We start from the raw sequence: 16,504 nt of genomic DNA, 5'->3' as shown, positions 1-16,504 counted from the left end.
ATCCTAGATACTCGGGAGGCTGAGGCAGGAGAATTGCTTGAACCTGGGAGGCAGAGGTTCCAGTGAGCTGAGATGGCGCCACTCTACTTCAGCCTGGGTGATAAAGCGAGACTCTGTCTCAAAATATATGTATATAAAGCCACATACATGGCATGAGTATAAGTCATTGGTGGCAATCAAAAAATATATTTGTGCAGGCCGGGTGCGGTGGCTCACGCCTGTAATCCCAGCACTTTGGGAGGCGGAGGCGGGCGGATCACGAGGTCAGGAGATCAAGACCATCCTGGCTAACATGGTGAAACCTTGTCTCTACTGAAAATCCAAAGAAAAATTAGCCAGGCCTGGTAGCGGGTGCCTGTAGTCCCAGCTACTCGGGAGGCTGAGGCAGGAGAATGGCATGAACCCAGGAAGCGGAGCTTGCAGTGAGCAGAGATCGTGCCACTGCTCTCCAGCCTGGGTGACAGAACAAGACTCCGTCACCCCCAAAAAAAAAAAATTTGTGCCTGATGTATGAACATTCTCCTTTGAATGGCCCAAAGGGTTATTGACATTGGAACCACAGTGAAGAAAATGCAATTCTGGTCCTACAAATAGTATCCTAAAGCTACAAAAGTAACTTGATGGAGGAACTAAAAATAGTGATTTATATATCAAAAAGTTGGGACTTGAAAGTGGGAGATAGGGAGCAATTTAAGTAAGTTACATGTCATAGAGAGTTAGGGTTATACTCAGTGATGTTGGTGACAACCAGAAGAACCTTAGACAAATGACTGGAAAAGATTTCTCCTGGATAGGAAGACCTGGTGGTGGTAGTGGTAAAAAGGAATGAGGTGGCAGTGTTGTTCCTTTCCATCAAAGTGCCTTTTATGTTTTATGAACCATTGATTTTTCTTTTTTTCTTTTTTTTTTTTTTTTTTGAGACAGTCTCGCTCTGTCGCCCAGGCTGGAGTGCAGTGGCGCAAAAAAATCTTGGCTCACTGCAAGCTCCACCTCCCGGGTTCATGCCATTCTCCTGCCTCAGTCTCCTGAGTAGCTGGGACTACAGGTGCCTGCCACCACGCCCAGCTAATTTTTTGTATTTTTAGTAGAGACGGGGTTTCACCGTGTTAGCCAGGGTGGTCTCGATCTCCTGACCTTGTGATCCACCCCGCCTCGGCCTCCCAAAGTGCTGAGATTACAGGCGTGAGCCACCGCGCCCAGCCCGATTTTTCTTTTCTTTTTTTTTTGTTTGAGATGAAGTCTCACTCTGTCACCCAGGCTAGAATGCAGTGGCATGATCTTGGCACACTGCAACCTCCGCCTCCCGAGTTCAAGTGACTCTCCTGTCTCAGCCTCCCGAGTAGCTGGGATTACAGGCACACGCAACCACACCTGGCTAATTTTTTTTTTTTTTTTTTTTTTGAGACGGAGTCTTACTCTGTCACCAAAGCTGGAGTGCAGTTGAGTTATCTTGGCTCACTGCAACCTCTGCCTCCTGAGTTCAAGCAATTCTCCTGCTTCAGCCTCCTGAATAGCTGGGATTAGAGATGCCCGCCACCACGCCCAGGTAATTTTTGTATTTTTAATAGAAACAGGGTTTCACCATGTTGGCCAGGCTGGTCTTGAATTCCTGACCTCAGGAGATCCGCCCGCTTCGGCCTCCCAAAGTGTTGGGATTACTGGCGTGAGCCACTACGCCCAGCCAAGCCTCAACTGATTTTCTTTGTTCATTGGCCATTAGGATAGGTTTAGTAATTATTTCCCAGTAAACAAGTACTTCCTGAATTTCTGATGTCATTTTAACTTTCAGGTAGATGCTGGGAGAGATGGAAGAAGATAGTTTGACCTCTTCTTTTCCTTTTTTCTTTTTTTTTTGGAGACAGAGTCTCCATTGCCCAGGCTGGAGTGCAACCTCCACCTCCCCGGTTTAAGTGATTCTCCTGCTTCAGTCTCCTGAGTAGGTGGGATTACAGGCGCCTGCCACCATGCCCAGCTAATTTTTTTTTTCTTTTCGAGATGGAGTTTCGCTCTTGTTGCCCAGGCTGGAGTGCAATGGCACGATCTCAGCTCACTGCAACCTCCGCCTCCCAGGTTCAAGCCATTCTGCTGCCTCAGCCTCCGGAGTAACTGGGATTACAGGCACCCGCCACCACACCCAGCTAATTTTGTATTTTTAGTAGAGATGAGGTTTCTCCATGTTGGTCAGGCTGGTCTCGAACTCCTGACCTCAGGTGATCTGCCCGCCTCATCCTCCCAAAGTGCTGGATTTACAGGCGTGAGTCACTGTGCCCGGCCCTAATTTTTGTATTTTTAATAGATATGGGGTTTCACCATGTTGGCCAGGCTGGTCTTGAATTCCTGACCTCAGGAGATCCACCTGCCTCGGCCTCCCAAAGTGCTGGGATTACAGGCATGAGCCACTGCGCCTCACCGACCTCTTCTTTTTCAAATAACTTAAAGATCTCTCTGCCTTTAATATCTGCCCCCTCCTTTACTTCTACTTTTTGTTTTTCTGATACATCCACTAAAAGTACCATTTATTTTGCTCTGTTGAAAAATTTAAAGTGGATTCTCCAGGCTCCAGCCTGATCTCCTTATTGTTCCTCTCCCTAACTCATATACTTGATTTTAGCCTCCTCCAACCTATTGTCAGCATCTCCGCCCTTCTTGCAACCCTCGAGAGACTGCTAAGCCCTCCAACTTTTTTTAACCTGTCTCAGAGAAGCTGTGTCTGGCCTCTGCTGTATCCCTTTGCATCCCTGAGGGCTTGGAAGACCTTGGCACCTTCATACGCTCTTGCGGTGGATGTGGGTGTGGTGACAAGGCTGGATCACCGGAGACAGGCAGAGAGTGGTGTTGGCGTATGGGACCTAATGCTAGTACAGGTATTGTTCCAGGTTCTTGGGTTTGGCAGAGAAGGAATCAGTCAAAAAATTTCTGCCCTCAATGGGCTTTCATTCTGTTCCTGTTTATATAGTTTTATATAAACAGAAAGGTTATAAAAATAGGGTTATATGTTTCTAGCATAAAGGGGTAGCTAAGGAAAGCAGTCGATGAGGTAGTAGCTCTGTCATTGAAACATGCTGTTGGAATCTGTGGCTTTTTCATTAAGATGTGCTGGCCTCTGAAGTGCCCTCCTTTTGGAGAAGATGGTACTACCATCTTATTGGTAGTACTTGGATGGTGCTACCTAGCTGGTTATTTGGTATTCCCTCTCTTTGCCTCCTCACAGTAGCAGTAGCTGAGACATAGCATTGTTTCAAATAACTTCTGGACAGGATGGGCTGTGGCTGCAGGAATGGACACAGCTTTTAGTCCTACTCTGTGCAGTTCATTTGATATCAGCTCCCATCTGCATTTCTTTTGGTTGGGTTTGCTGGACATAATCTGCCTATGTGGCATTCCCCTGGAAGTCTGTTAAGAGTTCTAGAAGGGGCAATAACCAGCCCTTTGTACTGAGTACTTCTCAAAAAGTTTCCATTAAATGCACCCTAAAAGATATGCTGGCTGGGATTTACTTCACAATAATCTGGAGGGAGGAGGGGAGGGCTGGAATGGAGACATAGTGGGTCTGGCCACCAGCTGATTAATGGGTTTCATTATACTCTTCACTTTGGTAGATGTTTGAAATTTTTCATAATTAAAAAAAATATACCCTTATGGTCAAGGAATGACTACATTAATATTTTTACATTATTATATTTTGTATAAATAACCTTATATTGAGTGAGGTCTTTGGTTTTTTTGGTATTGATTTTAATGATTGGAGTCCATAGCAGTTAGGACTGAATCAAGGTTAGGCTGGTGAGAAGTCTTCAAATGTGTGTTTATTAATCAGATTTAAAAACATATATAACATTTGGGTACCTCAGTTACAAGTCAACCCTCCCTCCATGTCCTGTAAAGAAAAGTGGAATGGGCAAAGTTATGATCAGATGCCAGAGAGTGGGCCTTTTAGAGGCTGAGAATATTTAGGTGTGAAATATGGGAGAAATGAAATCCTACCACTTAAATTAGGCTTCAGGGGTGATCCTGGTTTAGGGTCAGAAGCCCTATGAGACCCCACTACCACCACCACTACTGATGCTAATTTTGCCCCATCGTAGGCTGGTGTTTACTTACTCCTTTGTCTTTGTGCTTTAACCTTTTTCCTTCCTCTTGTCTCTTTAGTACTTTCTTGCCTGCCTCCACATCATCCCTTGCCCCCTGGACCCAAATCCATCTGTCTTGATCTCTTTAGGCTGATTTTCCTATATCATGTCCCATTCTAGCCCAGGCCCAGAAGCTGGCCCACAGTTCACTCCCTTTCTTCATTTCTGCTTTTTAATGAGTGACCACTAGTGTTTGTTAACAAAAGTGATTGGACCACGAAGTGGCAGGCTGAGGCATGAAGACCCATTCATGTAGCCTTAAAAGATTTCAGGCAGTTGGCGAGTAAGAATTCTAAATAAAAATTGAAACTACCACCTGTATTTTTTCAGGCCGTTGATGCTCACTGCCATCAGCTGCATCCTCCCTATGGCACTGGTAAGTGTGGGAAGGGCTGGTGACAGTTTTGGTGGGCTGCTGGATTTCTTTTTTCTGGGGGAAGTCTATTTGCAAGCTATGTTGTTAACTTGTCCTTGAGGGCTGGAGAGCTTGAATCAGCTAGAGGAGACTAAAAAGATAAAGAAGCAACTGATCATGTTCATGGATATCCTTGGGGAACTGTTGTCAGGAGCAGGGGCTATTTTAGCATGTGCCTTGATCCGTATATAAAATTAGTATGTTCTGTGCACTATTTTGAGTAATAAACATGTACTATCCAAGTGCTCTGGGGTGTCAAATAATAACTGTTAAATTTCCTGGAACTCGCAAAACATTTTTTCTGAAGATAGATGTTGGTTGTGTACTAGAAAGGGTCCTAAATGTCATATGTGCTTACCATTTCCTTCAGTAGCAGGAATTTATCTCTCTCTGGTATTTTAAGTTCTTTGTGGTCAGGGGACTCAAATGTTTGTTCCAATGACTAATTTAAACTTCTTATAGAGACTTGCTTTGAATGTGGTGGAGGGGAAGGGACTTGGTAGAAATCAGAAAATAAATTTGTGGCTGTTATTAACAAACTTCAGGTAGACTTGCAATTTGTGATCTGAAAAATGATATCATCACAATCTGCTTATACTGAATAAAGTTGAAACAGAAGTAGGGCAGCAAGTCACAGAATTGCTAGTCTAGACCCACAAGCAAATTGCTGTTGGAATTGCCTTACTTAAGATCCTGAAACCCTGCAGCCGTCTCCTTGTAGCAAGCGGGTCAGAGGACACAGAGATTCAAAGTTTTATCTTATAAGGTAGTCTCCATTCTAAGCTGACAGTTTGATTTCAGTTCTCTAGTCTCTAACACCCTTAGACTGTGGAAGAAAGTGCCTCCAGAACAAAATGCTGAGATTGTAGATTTGCATGCTGCTAACCACGTCAGTAACAGCGACTAAAGCATTCATATTCACTTCATTACATCTCTGTGAGAAAATCTTAGCATTATTGGACCATAGCCTGGATTTCCCCCTGGTCTTCATCCTCCATTCCTCAGTCCTGCTTGTGAAGCAGGCATAGAATTGTGTGACACATTTACTATGTTCTTCATTTAAAAAACAGAAAGGAGAACTTGACTCCCAAGCAGCCATCTACTCTAGGTCTCTAGGCCAGTGTAACCAAGTGGTAACTACTGAACATGTTTTGAGGGCCTGTGTCAGATAGTATTTTCCAAAGGTCATGAGCAAACACCTTCTGTCATCCACTATAGTCTGTGCATTTTAGAGTTTCAGTCAAAAACAGACTATAGAGGATGACAGAAGGTGTTTGCTCATGACCTTTGGAAAATACAAATGACCATAAACAAAGTCCTTTTTGACATGCATGTAGCACATGCTTCCTGAAATAAAGATCTGGAAACCATCTGAGAGTATTGACATTGTAAATGCGGTGGCAAAACACAGCCATATTGGATTGAGGGCTATGGGTAATGCAGAGCAGTGTGTAGGATAAATGAGAACAGAAGAGAGAGAGCTCATTTCAAGCTGGAAAGAAAGCTCCCCAGTAGCGTCTAACCCATTGTGGTGCAGGTTTGGAGGACTCAGGGAAAGTGGGAGCATGGGCTGCGCTTGGTCTCTGCTCAGACCCCATCTTTGACTCAGTGAAAGCCTTCTCTGGACTACCCAGAAACTTGAGAGTACCCTTCACTTTTCACAATAAACTTTATGCTTGCCCCCACTTCTCTACCTTGCTTATACCCTTTCCTTCCCTAGCTCCCGCTAAAATGAGAGAGTTCTTATCTTTGGGGCTTATGTTCATACTAAGGGGCAGACATAAATGTGATTGCCCAAAGACAGTCCAGGGAGTGAGAAGGCAGGCCTAAAAGCTGTGCCTGTGGAATAGTGATATTTAAGGAGCTGGTTGAATGGGAGCAGAACAACCAGTGAAATACTCAGAAGCCTTGGTCAGGGAGATCAAGAAAGCCAGAGAAGGCCAGGCACAGTGGCTTATGCCTGTAATCCCAGCTCTTTGGGAGGCCGAGGCGGGGGGATCACCTGAGGTCAGGAGTTTGAGACCAGCCTGACCAAAATGGAGAAACTTTAACTCTACTAAAAATACAAAATTAGCCAGGTGTTGTAGCGCATGCCTATAATTCCAGCTACTTGGGAGGCTGAGGCAGGAGAATCGCTTGAACCTGGGAGGTGGAGATTGTGGTGAGCCGAGATCGTGCCATTGCACTCCAGCCTGGGCAAAAAAGCAAAACTCTGTCTCAAAAAAAAGGAAAAAAAAGAAAGCCAGAGAATATTGTAAAGTTATCAGCATTATAGGCCTATATGGAAATGACTTTATACTAGCACTATTATGCTATACTCTATAGTGTATACAGTCAGTTAACCTTAGTGAAAACTGTGTTAAAACTGTAAAGCGGAATTTATTATTTTGAGGATTATAAATAAAAAGTCAAAGTATACTGTTTGATGCAGTAATATAAGGGTCAACCCTTTGTATATTGTGACATTTGATTATGTGAGTGATTGCCATTGAATTAAATTTGACAAAGTTTCTGCCCTTTTATTATGAAAAATTTAAAAGAAAGAGCTTTAAATAATTGTACAGTGGACATTCATATACTATACCATCTAGATTATATAATTGCTAATCTGTTGCTGCATTTGCTTCATCATTTATCTGTCCATCAGTCAACTCATTTTTGAAACAGCTCTATTAAAGTTTTACATGGCATTAAACTCATCCATTTTATTCTTTTTATTTTATTTTTATTTTTATTTTGTTTATTTATTTTTTTGAGACACTCTTGCTCTGTCACCCAGGCTAGAGTGCAGTGGCGTGCGATCTCGGCTCACTGCAAGCTCCGCCTCCCAGGTTCATGCCATTCTTCTGCCTCAGCCTCCCGAGTAGCTGGGACTACAGGCACCCACCACCACGCCTGGCTAATTTTTTTGTGTTTTTAGTAGAGATGGGGTTTCACCATGTTAGCCAGGATAGTTTCGATCTCCTGACCTTGTGATCTGCCCGCCTCAGCCTCCCAAAGTGCTGGGATTACAGGCATGAGCCACCACGCCCGGCCTTCTTTTTATTTTATTTTATTTTATTTTTTTGAGACGGAGTTTTGCTCTTGTTGCCCCAGGCTGGAGTGCAGTGGTGCTATCTCGGCTCACCGCAACCTTTGCGTCCCGAGTTCAAGCGATTCTCCTGCCTCAGCCTCCGAAGTAGCTGGGATCACAGGCATGTGCCACCACACCCAACTAATTTTGTGTTTTTAGTGCTAATTTTGTATTTTTAGTAGAGATGGGGTTTCTCCATGTTGGTCAGGCTGGTCTGGAACTCCCAACCTCAGGTGATCCGCCCACCTCGGCCTCCCAGGAGTGCTGGGATTACAGATGTGAGCCACTGCGCCCGGCCCAACTCATCCATTTCAAAGTGTACCATTATTTGAGTTTTATTAAATGTATACAACTATGTAGTCATTACCATAGTCCCAGTTTTAGAACATTTCATCACGTAAAAAATTCCCGTGTTCATTTATAGTTGATTCCTGTTCCCAAGTGACTACTGATCTTCTGTCTCAATAGTTTTGCCTTTTCTAGAAATTTCATACAATTTGAATTATATAATATGTAATCTTCTGTTACCTGGCTCTTTCTTTTAGCATAATGGTTGAGGTTCATCCATATTGTATCATGCATCAGTAGTGTGTTCTCTTTTATTGCTGAATAATGATTTTCCATTCTATGGATATGCCACATTTTGTTTACCCATTCATTTGTAAGTTGATGGACATTGGGTTGTTTATAATTTTGGGCTACTACGCAGTATGCTGCTGTGACCGTTCATGTCCAGGGCTTAATATAGCCATGTGTTTTCATTTCTCTTGTATAGATAACTAGGAGTGGGATTTCTGGGTCACATGGTAAGTGTATATTTAACATTTATTTATTTATTTTGTTTTTGAGACGGAGTCTCGCTCTGTCGCCTAGGCTGGAGTGCAGTGGCACGATCTCGGCTCACTGCAAGCTCCGCCTCCTGGGTTCATGCCATTCTCCTGCCTCAGCCTCCTGAATAGCTGGGACTACAGGTGCCCACCACGACGCCCGGCTAATTTTTTGTATTTTTAGTAGAGTCGGGGGTTTCACCGTGTTAGCCAGGATGGTCTCTATCTCCTGACCTCCTGATCCGCCTGCCTTGCCCTGGGATTACAGGTGTGAGCCATCGCGCCCAGCCGTGTTTAACATTTTAAGAAATAAACTGTTTTCCAAGGTGGCTCTACTACTTTACATTCCCACTAGCATTATGTAAGGGTTCCAGTTTCTCTGCTTCCTTGTTAGCACTTGGTATTTTAGGTCTTCTGGATTATAATCATTCTAGTGAGTGTGAAGTGTAGTATCTTGTGGTTTTAATTTGCATTCCCTAATGACTAGTGTCATTAACCACTAATGTAATTAATGATCATTCCTTGTGCTTATTTGCTATTCATACATTTATTTTTTGTGGTGAAATGTCTGTTCAAATACTTTGTCTGTTTTTAAAAATTGCATTTTGTGCCTTATTGAGTTCCAAGAGAGAATTCTTTACATAGTTTGAATTATTTTATCAGATGTATGATTTGCAGATATTTTCTCCCATCCTGTTACCTGTATCTTTTTTTTTATCTTTTTTTTACTCCATCTAGTTCTGCTTCCTACTTTTCCATTTTCTAAATGGTGTCTTGAAGAGTAAAAGCTTAATTTTGATGAAGTCCAGTTTATCTTTATTTTCTTTTTTTAAAAAATTTTTCTTCTAAGGATTGTGCTTTTAGTGTCATATCTAGAAATCTTTGCCTAAACTAAGGCACAATTTTCTTCTGTGTTTTCTTTTAGCAATTTTATAGTTTTAAGTTTTACATTTAGATATGTGAACTCTTTTGAGTTAATTTTTGTGTGGTATGAAGTAATGGTCTGTGTTCTGTGATTTGTTTGTGTATAAACAATTATTCAGTTGTTCCGGAACCATTTGTTGAGAAGACTTTTTTTCTCCATTTAATTACATTGGCACCTTTGTTGAAAATTTACCATACATGTGTGAGTTTCCTTTTAGACCCTGTTTTGTTCTATTGATCTATATGTCTGTCTATTCCGTTTTCTTTTTTTCCTCTTTTTTTACTCCATCTAGTTCTGCTTCCTACTTTTCCATTTTCTAAATGATGTCTGTTGAAGAGTAAAAGCTTAATTTTGATGAAGTCCAGTATCTCCACTGTCTTGATTACCGTATGTAGCTTTATAGTAAGTCTTGAAGTCAGATGGTGTAAGTCTTTCAACTTTGCTCTTTTCTTTCAAGATTGCTTTGGATATTCTGGATCCTTTACATTTCTACAGATTTTGCCATCAACTATTAATTTTATTAAAAAGCTTGTTGATTTTGATTGGGATTTTCATTTTGATTGGTTTTGATTGTTGTGTTCAAAATCTGTAGCTGTGCTGCCTGGTATGGTAGCTAGGTGTGACCATTGCTCATTTGAAATACAGTCAGTTTGAATTGAGATGTGCCGTAAGTCTAAAATACACACTGGACTTAGAATGAAACAAAGGATAAAAATAGATTATCAATGCTTTTTTATGTGTTACATGTTGAAATAATACAATTTCGGATATATTAGGTTAAATAAAATAAATTATTAAAATTCACCCACTTAATTTTTCAATTTGCTGCTATATGGAAATACTTTTATGGCTCTTTCTTTGAATTCTAACATTTGGTTTTTGTATATATTGACTTTGTATTTTCTTTCTTCTTTTTTTTTTTTTAATTTTTATTTTGTGACAGTGTCTTGTCCTGTCACCCAGGCTGGAGTGCAGTAGAGCTATCATGGTTCACTGCAACCTCAACCTCCCAGGTTCAAGTGATCCTTCTACCTCAGCCTCCCAGGTAGATGGGACAACAGGTTCATGTCACCATGCCCAGCTAATTTTTTGTACTTTTTGTAGAGACAGGGTTTTGCCATGTTGCCTTGGCTGGTCTTGAACTCCTGGGCTCAAGCGATTTGCCTGCCTTAGCCTCTGAAAGTGCTGGGATTACAAGCGTGAGCCAGTGTACCAGGCCAACTTTGTTTTTTTTTTTTTTTACCTTAGTAAATTCATAAATTCATTTATTAGTGTTTTTCCCCCCCATGGAGTTTCACTCTTGTTGTCCAGGCTGCAGTGCAATGGCAAATTTTTAAATTAAGGATTTTTGTGTCTATGTCTGTGAAATATTGGGTTTTTTTTTCTTGGTTATGTTTTATCATGGTTATGCTAACCTCATAAAATGAGTTTGGAAGAAATGTCCCTTTCTTCTCTAGTTTCTAAAAGTGTTTATGTAAAATTAGTGTTGATAGAATTCATCAGTAAAATCCCTGGGCCTGGAATTTGGTGGGAAGGGTTTCGATCATGAATTCAATGTCTTTACTATATAAAGAGCTGCTCAGTTTTTCTTTTTCATTTTGTGTCGTTGTTGGTAAGTATTCTTCAAAGAACATGTTAATTTCATTTAAGATGTCAATTTTATTAGAATTAGGTTCATAACATTTTCTTATTTTCCTTTTAATGTCTATAAGAATTGTAGGGGGTGGTCCATCTTCTACCTCTGTTATGGGTAATTTGTTTTCTCTTTTTTCCTGATTGTTCTGTTTTATCAACTTTGTTGATATTTTTAAAGAATCCATTTTTAGACTTTGTTAATTTTTGCTGTTACTTGCTGTGGATTTTATTTCTTTCTCTTTTTAATTGTTACTATTTTCTTTTTACTTCGTTTTAACTTAGTCATCTTTTTCTAGCTTCCCTTTTTTTAGCTGTAATACACGGCGGTGACTAAATTTTTCTAGCTTCTTAGGTTAGATCTTTATGTCATTGATTTTTGGACCTTTTTTAGTATATACATTTATAGTTTTAAGTTTTTGTGTAGGCATTATATTAGCTGCATCTCACAAATTTCATTATGTAGTATTTTTGTTATTCAGTTCAAAACATCTTCTAATTTCTCTTTTGATTCCTGCTTTGACACAGGGGTTCTATAGAAGTATGTTCTTTAATTTCTAAATGTATGCTACAAAGAAGGGCATTATTGGTAGCTGACAGTTAAGAGAAACACATGGGGGTTTTGGAATCATTCAGTGAATTGCTGTGGGGAGGAATTAGGTGATGGGTCCTGAAGACTCTCTTCTACTAAGGCATATAAAGTTTGTCCTGTCAATACTGGAGAGCAGAGATGGGTTTTAAATAAGGTAGGAACTGATCCTGGCAAGAGTTAAGGGATCTGCAAGAATTGTGTTATTATTACTGTTGCATAAGGGTGTCAGGAAGCTCATCCTGAGGATGATGGAGTGGAAGGGATATACATTAAGATGCCTTTCCATGTGATTGAGGCCCTTCTGATGGGAGTGCTGAGGAGAGGAAGAACTAGAGATTGGACACTGAAGTGGTGATGATGGGAGAGTTTAAAGTGGTTAAGGAAGAGTGAGACGTGGAGGAAAAGGCCAACAGTCCTATGTTGAGAGGAGTGGGAATGTGGTGCCCCCCACTGGCAAGATGGGGATACAAGAGGAAGAGCGCAGAGTACCTGAACAGGTGCTGCAAAAGACATCATAGAGATCAAGAGGGGGCCATTAAGGCAGAAGGAAGTTAAGTGTCTGATTTCTGTCAGCAAGATAAAGTATGAGAAATGTTTGAATTTGGCAACAAGGGAGTTTATATTGCCTGGTATATGTGCATAAAGAATATCTTAATATTTCTACTGTCAGCAATTTTTTTTTTTTTTAAACGCAGTCTTGTTCTTGTCACCCAGGCTGCAGTGCAGTGGTGTGATCTTGGCTCACTGCAACCTCTGCTTCTCAAGTTCAACCGATTCTCATGCCTCAGCCTCCCAGGTAGCTGGGATTACAGGTGTCCACCACTATGCCTGGCTAATTTTTGTATTTTTAGTAGAGACAGGGTTTCACTATGTTGGCCAGGCTGATCTCAAACTCCCGACCTCAGGTGACCCGCCCGCCTCGGCCTCCCAAAGTGCTGGGATTACAGGTGTAAGCCACCGCACCCGGCCAGCAATTCTGAATAGATTGAAATTCATCAATTGAAATCAACATCTTATCAAATTATGAGCCAAATTGAATTAAAATCAGGAATAATCCATGAATTTTTTATTTCTGATTTTGGCAGTTAGACCCCATAAACTTTGAAAAGTATTATAGTTATTAAACATGATTATTCATTTTCTTTTTTTTTTTTTTTTTTTTTTTTTAAGATGGAGTCTTGCTCTGTCTCCCAGGCTGGAGGGCAGTGGTGCAATCTCGGCTCACTGCAAGCTCCGCCTCCTGGGTTCACACCATTCTCCTGCCTCAGCCTCCTGAGTAGCTGGAACTACAGGTGCCTCACAACGCCTGGCTAATTTTTTGTATTTTTAGTAGAGATGGGGTTTCACCGTGTCAGCCAGGATGGTCTCAATCTCCTGATCTCATGATCTGCCTGCCTGGCCTCCCAAAGTGCTGGGATTACAGGCGTGAGCCACCACACCCAGCCATTATTCATTTTCTTGAAACAGTGTCTTGCTGTGTCACCCTGGCTGGAGTGTAATGGCATGATCATGGCTCACTGCAGCCTCCACCTCCTAGGCTCAAGCGATCCTCCTACCTTAGCCTCCTAAGTAGCTGGGACTACAGGCACATGCCACCATGCCCAGCTAATAAAAAAAAAAAATGTTTTGGCTGGGCGTGGTGGCTCACGCCTGTAATCCCAGCACTTTGGGAGGCCGAGGTGGGTGGATCACCTGAGGTCTGGAGTTTGAGACCAGCCTGGCCAACATGGTGAAACACCATCTCTATTAAAATACAAAAATTAGCCGGGCATGGTGGCAGGCACCTGTAATCACCGCTACTTGGGAGGCTGAGACAGGAGAATCGCATGAACCTGGGAGGCAGAGCTTGCAGTGAACCAAGATCGCGCCATTGCATTCCAGCATGGGGACAGGAGCGAGACTTTGTCGCAAAAAAAAAAGAAAAGGCCGGGTTTGGCGGCTCACGCCTGTAATCTGAGCACTTTAGGAGGCCGAGGCAGGCGGATCACGAGGTCAGGAGATAGAGACCATCCTGGCTAACACGGTGAAACCCCCGTCTCTACTAAGAAATACAAAAAATTAGCCAGGCGTCGTGGTGGGCGCCTGTAGTCCCAGCTACTCGGGAGGCTGAGGCAGGAGAATGGCATGAACCCGGGAGGCGGAGCTTGCAGTGAGCTAGGATCACACTACTGCACTCCAGTCGGAGCGATAGAGTGAGACTCCGTCTCAAAAAAAAAAAAAAAAAAAAAGTTTTTTTCTACGTATAGGATCTCACTATTTGCCCAGGCTGGTCTCAAACTTCTGAATTCAAGTAATCCTCCCACCTTGGCATCCCAAAGACCTGAGATTACAGGCTTGAGCCACCACACCCAGCCTGTAACTATTCTTTACTCATGGTTTTGTGAATGTACAAGTGACTGTCAAAGAGATTCTGCCATCTTAGGGTTTGCTCTTTAAACAGGGATGAGATTTCCTCTGGGGAATAGTGGAAATGAATTGGAGAATGGGTTTGCTGGAAACAGTAACCTAATGAATGGCACCCTTTTTTGGCCCTTGAGATGGAGGGAACAATAGATACCTTTTTTATCTCTCTGATCAGAGACTCAGATTACTCAGTAATTATCTTGAGACTCCTTTTGGACAAGAAACTTTCTAGTTCTTAATTTCTAGTTTTTTCCTCAGTTAATGTTTCTAGAAATAGAAAAAGCATTCATAGTGCCAGATGTGGTGGCTCACGCCCATAATCCCAACACTTTGGGAGGCCGAGGCAGGCCGATCACTTGAGGTCAGGAGTTCGAGACCAGCCTGGCCAACGTGGTGAAATCCCATCTCTGGTAAAAATACCAAAAATAGCTGGGCGTGGTGGTGAGTGCCTGTAATCCCAGCTACTCGGGAGGCTGAGGCAGGAGAATCACTTGAACCTGAGAAGCAGAGGTTGCAGTGAGCCAACGTCGCGCCACTGCACTCTAGCCTGGGCAACAGAATGACACTCCATCTCAAAAGAAAAGAAAAAGAAAAAGCATTCATAAATAAATAGGACTTTTAATCCTCTGATTACATGTTGATCTAATAGAACTACAAGTTTCTTCTGAACACCACATTGGTCACATGTGTTCCTCCTAAGTCATTAGTCTTTTTTTTGGCTTACATTGGTTGTTTACTACCCTGGATCCATTTTTCTTTTGGAAAAGATTTGGCCTTTTCTTTATAAGTTGTCTTGATAATACTTAATCCTAACTACCAACAGGTTGTTAGCTCCTTCATTAAAACAGCCCAGCAAGAGCTCCTCTTGATTCTACTGAAAGGTTTTCTCTTCACAATTGAACAAATTATAAAGAGTAACAAGGGGACAGGGGGTGAAGGACTCAGTTGTGAAAGTGTTGACTGTGATAGATTCTAAATGGATTGTTGAGCTCTTTCAAGCATTAAGACTAATGGTGTGAATACTAGTTCTTTCCTTAGAAAGCTCAGCTGTTTGCACTCAGACAGATTTTTACCTTTAATCTGGCTTAATATTGTTTAGAAGATTTGTCTTGGCCCTCCTGCCAGGAGGCCAAGATGGCTCAAGGTGGCCACTGCTTCCTCTGGAAAACTGCTGGGGAGTTGAGATGGGGGTTCAATCAGTTCTCTCTTGTGACCCAAATCAGGGAGAAGGTAGCCTCCTTGCTGAGACTACCTTTAGAATATATTATTCTAGAGTATCATTTTCTCATTGTTTTTCTCCATCTCTGTGCTGCTTTTGCTCAGAGGGCTCTGGGGAATCTGGCTTTCCTATAGATCCTTCCTGGTGTCTATTACTGGATGAGGTGCAGTGATACTACATTTTCCCTTAATTAGTGGTCTCAGAATCTCATCAGATTTGTAGTAGATTTTTGAAGGAGAGAGTCTCCAATCTTCTGTGTACTATCAACCTAATATGTGTAATTATCTCCTTTACTTTTTTTTTTTTTTTTTTTTTGAGACGGAGTCACTCTGTCGCCCAGGCTGGAGTGCAGTGGTACCATGTCGGCTCACTGCAACCTCCATCTCCTGGGTTCAAGCAATTCTACTGCCTCAGCCTTCCGAATAGCTGGGATTACAGGCACCCGCCACAACACCCAGCTAATTTTTATATTTTTAGTAGAGACGGGGTTTCACCATGTTGGCTAGGCTGGTCTCGAACTCCTGACCTCAGGTGATCCGCCTGCCTCGCCTCCCAAAGTGCTGGAATTACAGACGTGAGCCACTGCGCCCGGCACTTTTTTTTTTTTTTTAGGAGAAAGAGTTTTGCTGTGTTGCCAGGCTGGCTGTGGTGGTGTACTCCTGGGCTAAGCAATTCTCCCGCCTCAGCCTCCTGAGTAGCTGGGACCACAGGCATGAACCACTGTGCCTGGCAGTCACCCCCACCTTGATGTGGGGATCCCAGTAGTGTCTCTTACAAAAGGCTGCTGGGAGATGCATACAGCTGACACGTGTGTGTGTGTGTGTGTGTGTGTGTGTGTGTATTTATTTTTTATTTTTTTGAGATGGAGTCTTGCTCTATCACCCAGGCTGGAGTGCAGTGGCACGATCTCGGCTCACTGCAACCTCCGCCTCCCGGGTTCAAGCGATTCTCCTGCCTCAGCCTCCTGATTTCCCAAGTAGCTGGGATTACAGGCACCCGCCACTACGCCCAGCTAATTTTTGTATTTTTATTAGAGATGGGGTTTCACCATGTTGGCCACGACTTAGCTGGTCTCAAACTCCTGACGTCAAGTGATCTGCCCTCCTCGGCCTCCTAAAGTGCTGGGATTATAGGCGCGAGACACTGTGCCTGGCCTATCCTATATGTATTGATGTACTCTTGGCTGTTGCCATTAAAAGAATAGATTTACACCTCACCACTGTCCATTTTATAAAGTGGTAGGCATATCTCCCTTCACATTGTTTGTTCTCACCAGAACTCAGCTTTG

The 16,504-nt window shown here is 42.4% G+C and overlaps 1 protein-coding gene across 11 annotated transcripts in view; it reads left to right on the top strand.

The window, feature by feature from the left end:
* ARIH2 (ariadne RBR E3 ubiquitin protein ligase 2) overlaps nucleotides 1–16,504 on the top strand; it is a 64,466-nt gene that overhangs the window by 22,088 nt on the left and 25,874 nt on the right. For 3 of the 11 annotated variants that reach the window (XM_063722519.1, XM_063722522.1, XM_063722521.1), the window contains exon 2: nucleotides 4,461–4,506. The exons of 4 other annotated variants lie outside the window; for them this stretch is intronic. In XM_063722519.1, the coding sequence (XP_063578589.1) occupies nucleotides 4,468–4,506 (39 nt within the window). In that variant the 5' untranslated portion in view covers nucleotides 4,461–4,467. Of the gene's footprint in view, nucleotides 1–1,409; nucleotides 1,547–2,495; nucleotides 2,865–4,460; nucleotides 4,507–8,393; nucleotides 8,425–16,504 lie in introns of those variants that run through there. 4 more of the 11 variants (XM_063722523.1, XM_063722524.1, XM_063722518.1 and 1 more) reach the window with 4 other exon arrangements.

Source organism: Pongo abelii, chromosome 2 (genome assembly GCF_028885655.2).
Source record: "Pongo abelii isolate AG06213 chromosome 2, NHGRI_mPonAbe1-v2.0_pri, whole genome shotgun sequence".
Taxonomy (NCBI): Eukaryota; Metazoa; Chordata; class Mammalia; order Primates; family Hominidae; genus Pongo; species Pongo abelii.
The sequence above is the reverse complement of the archived record's forward strand: the minus strand, read 5'-3'. Positions and strand labels throughout refer to the sequence as shown.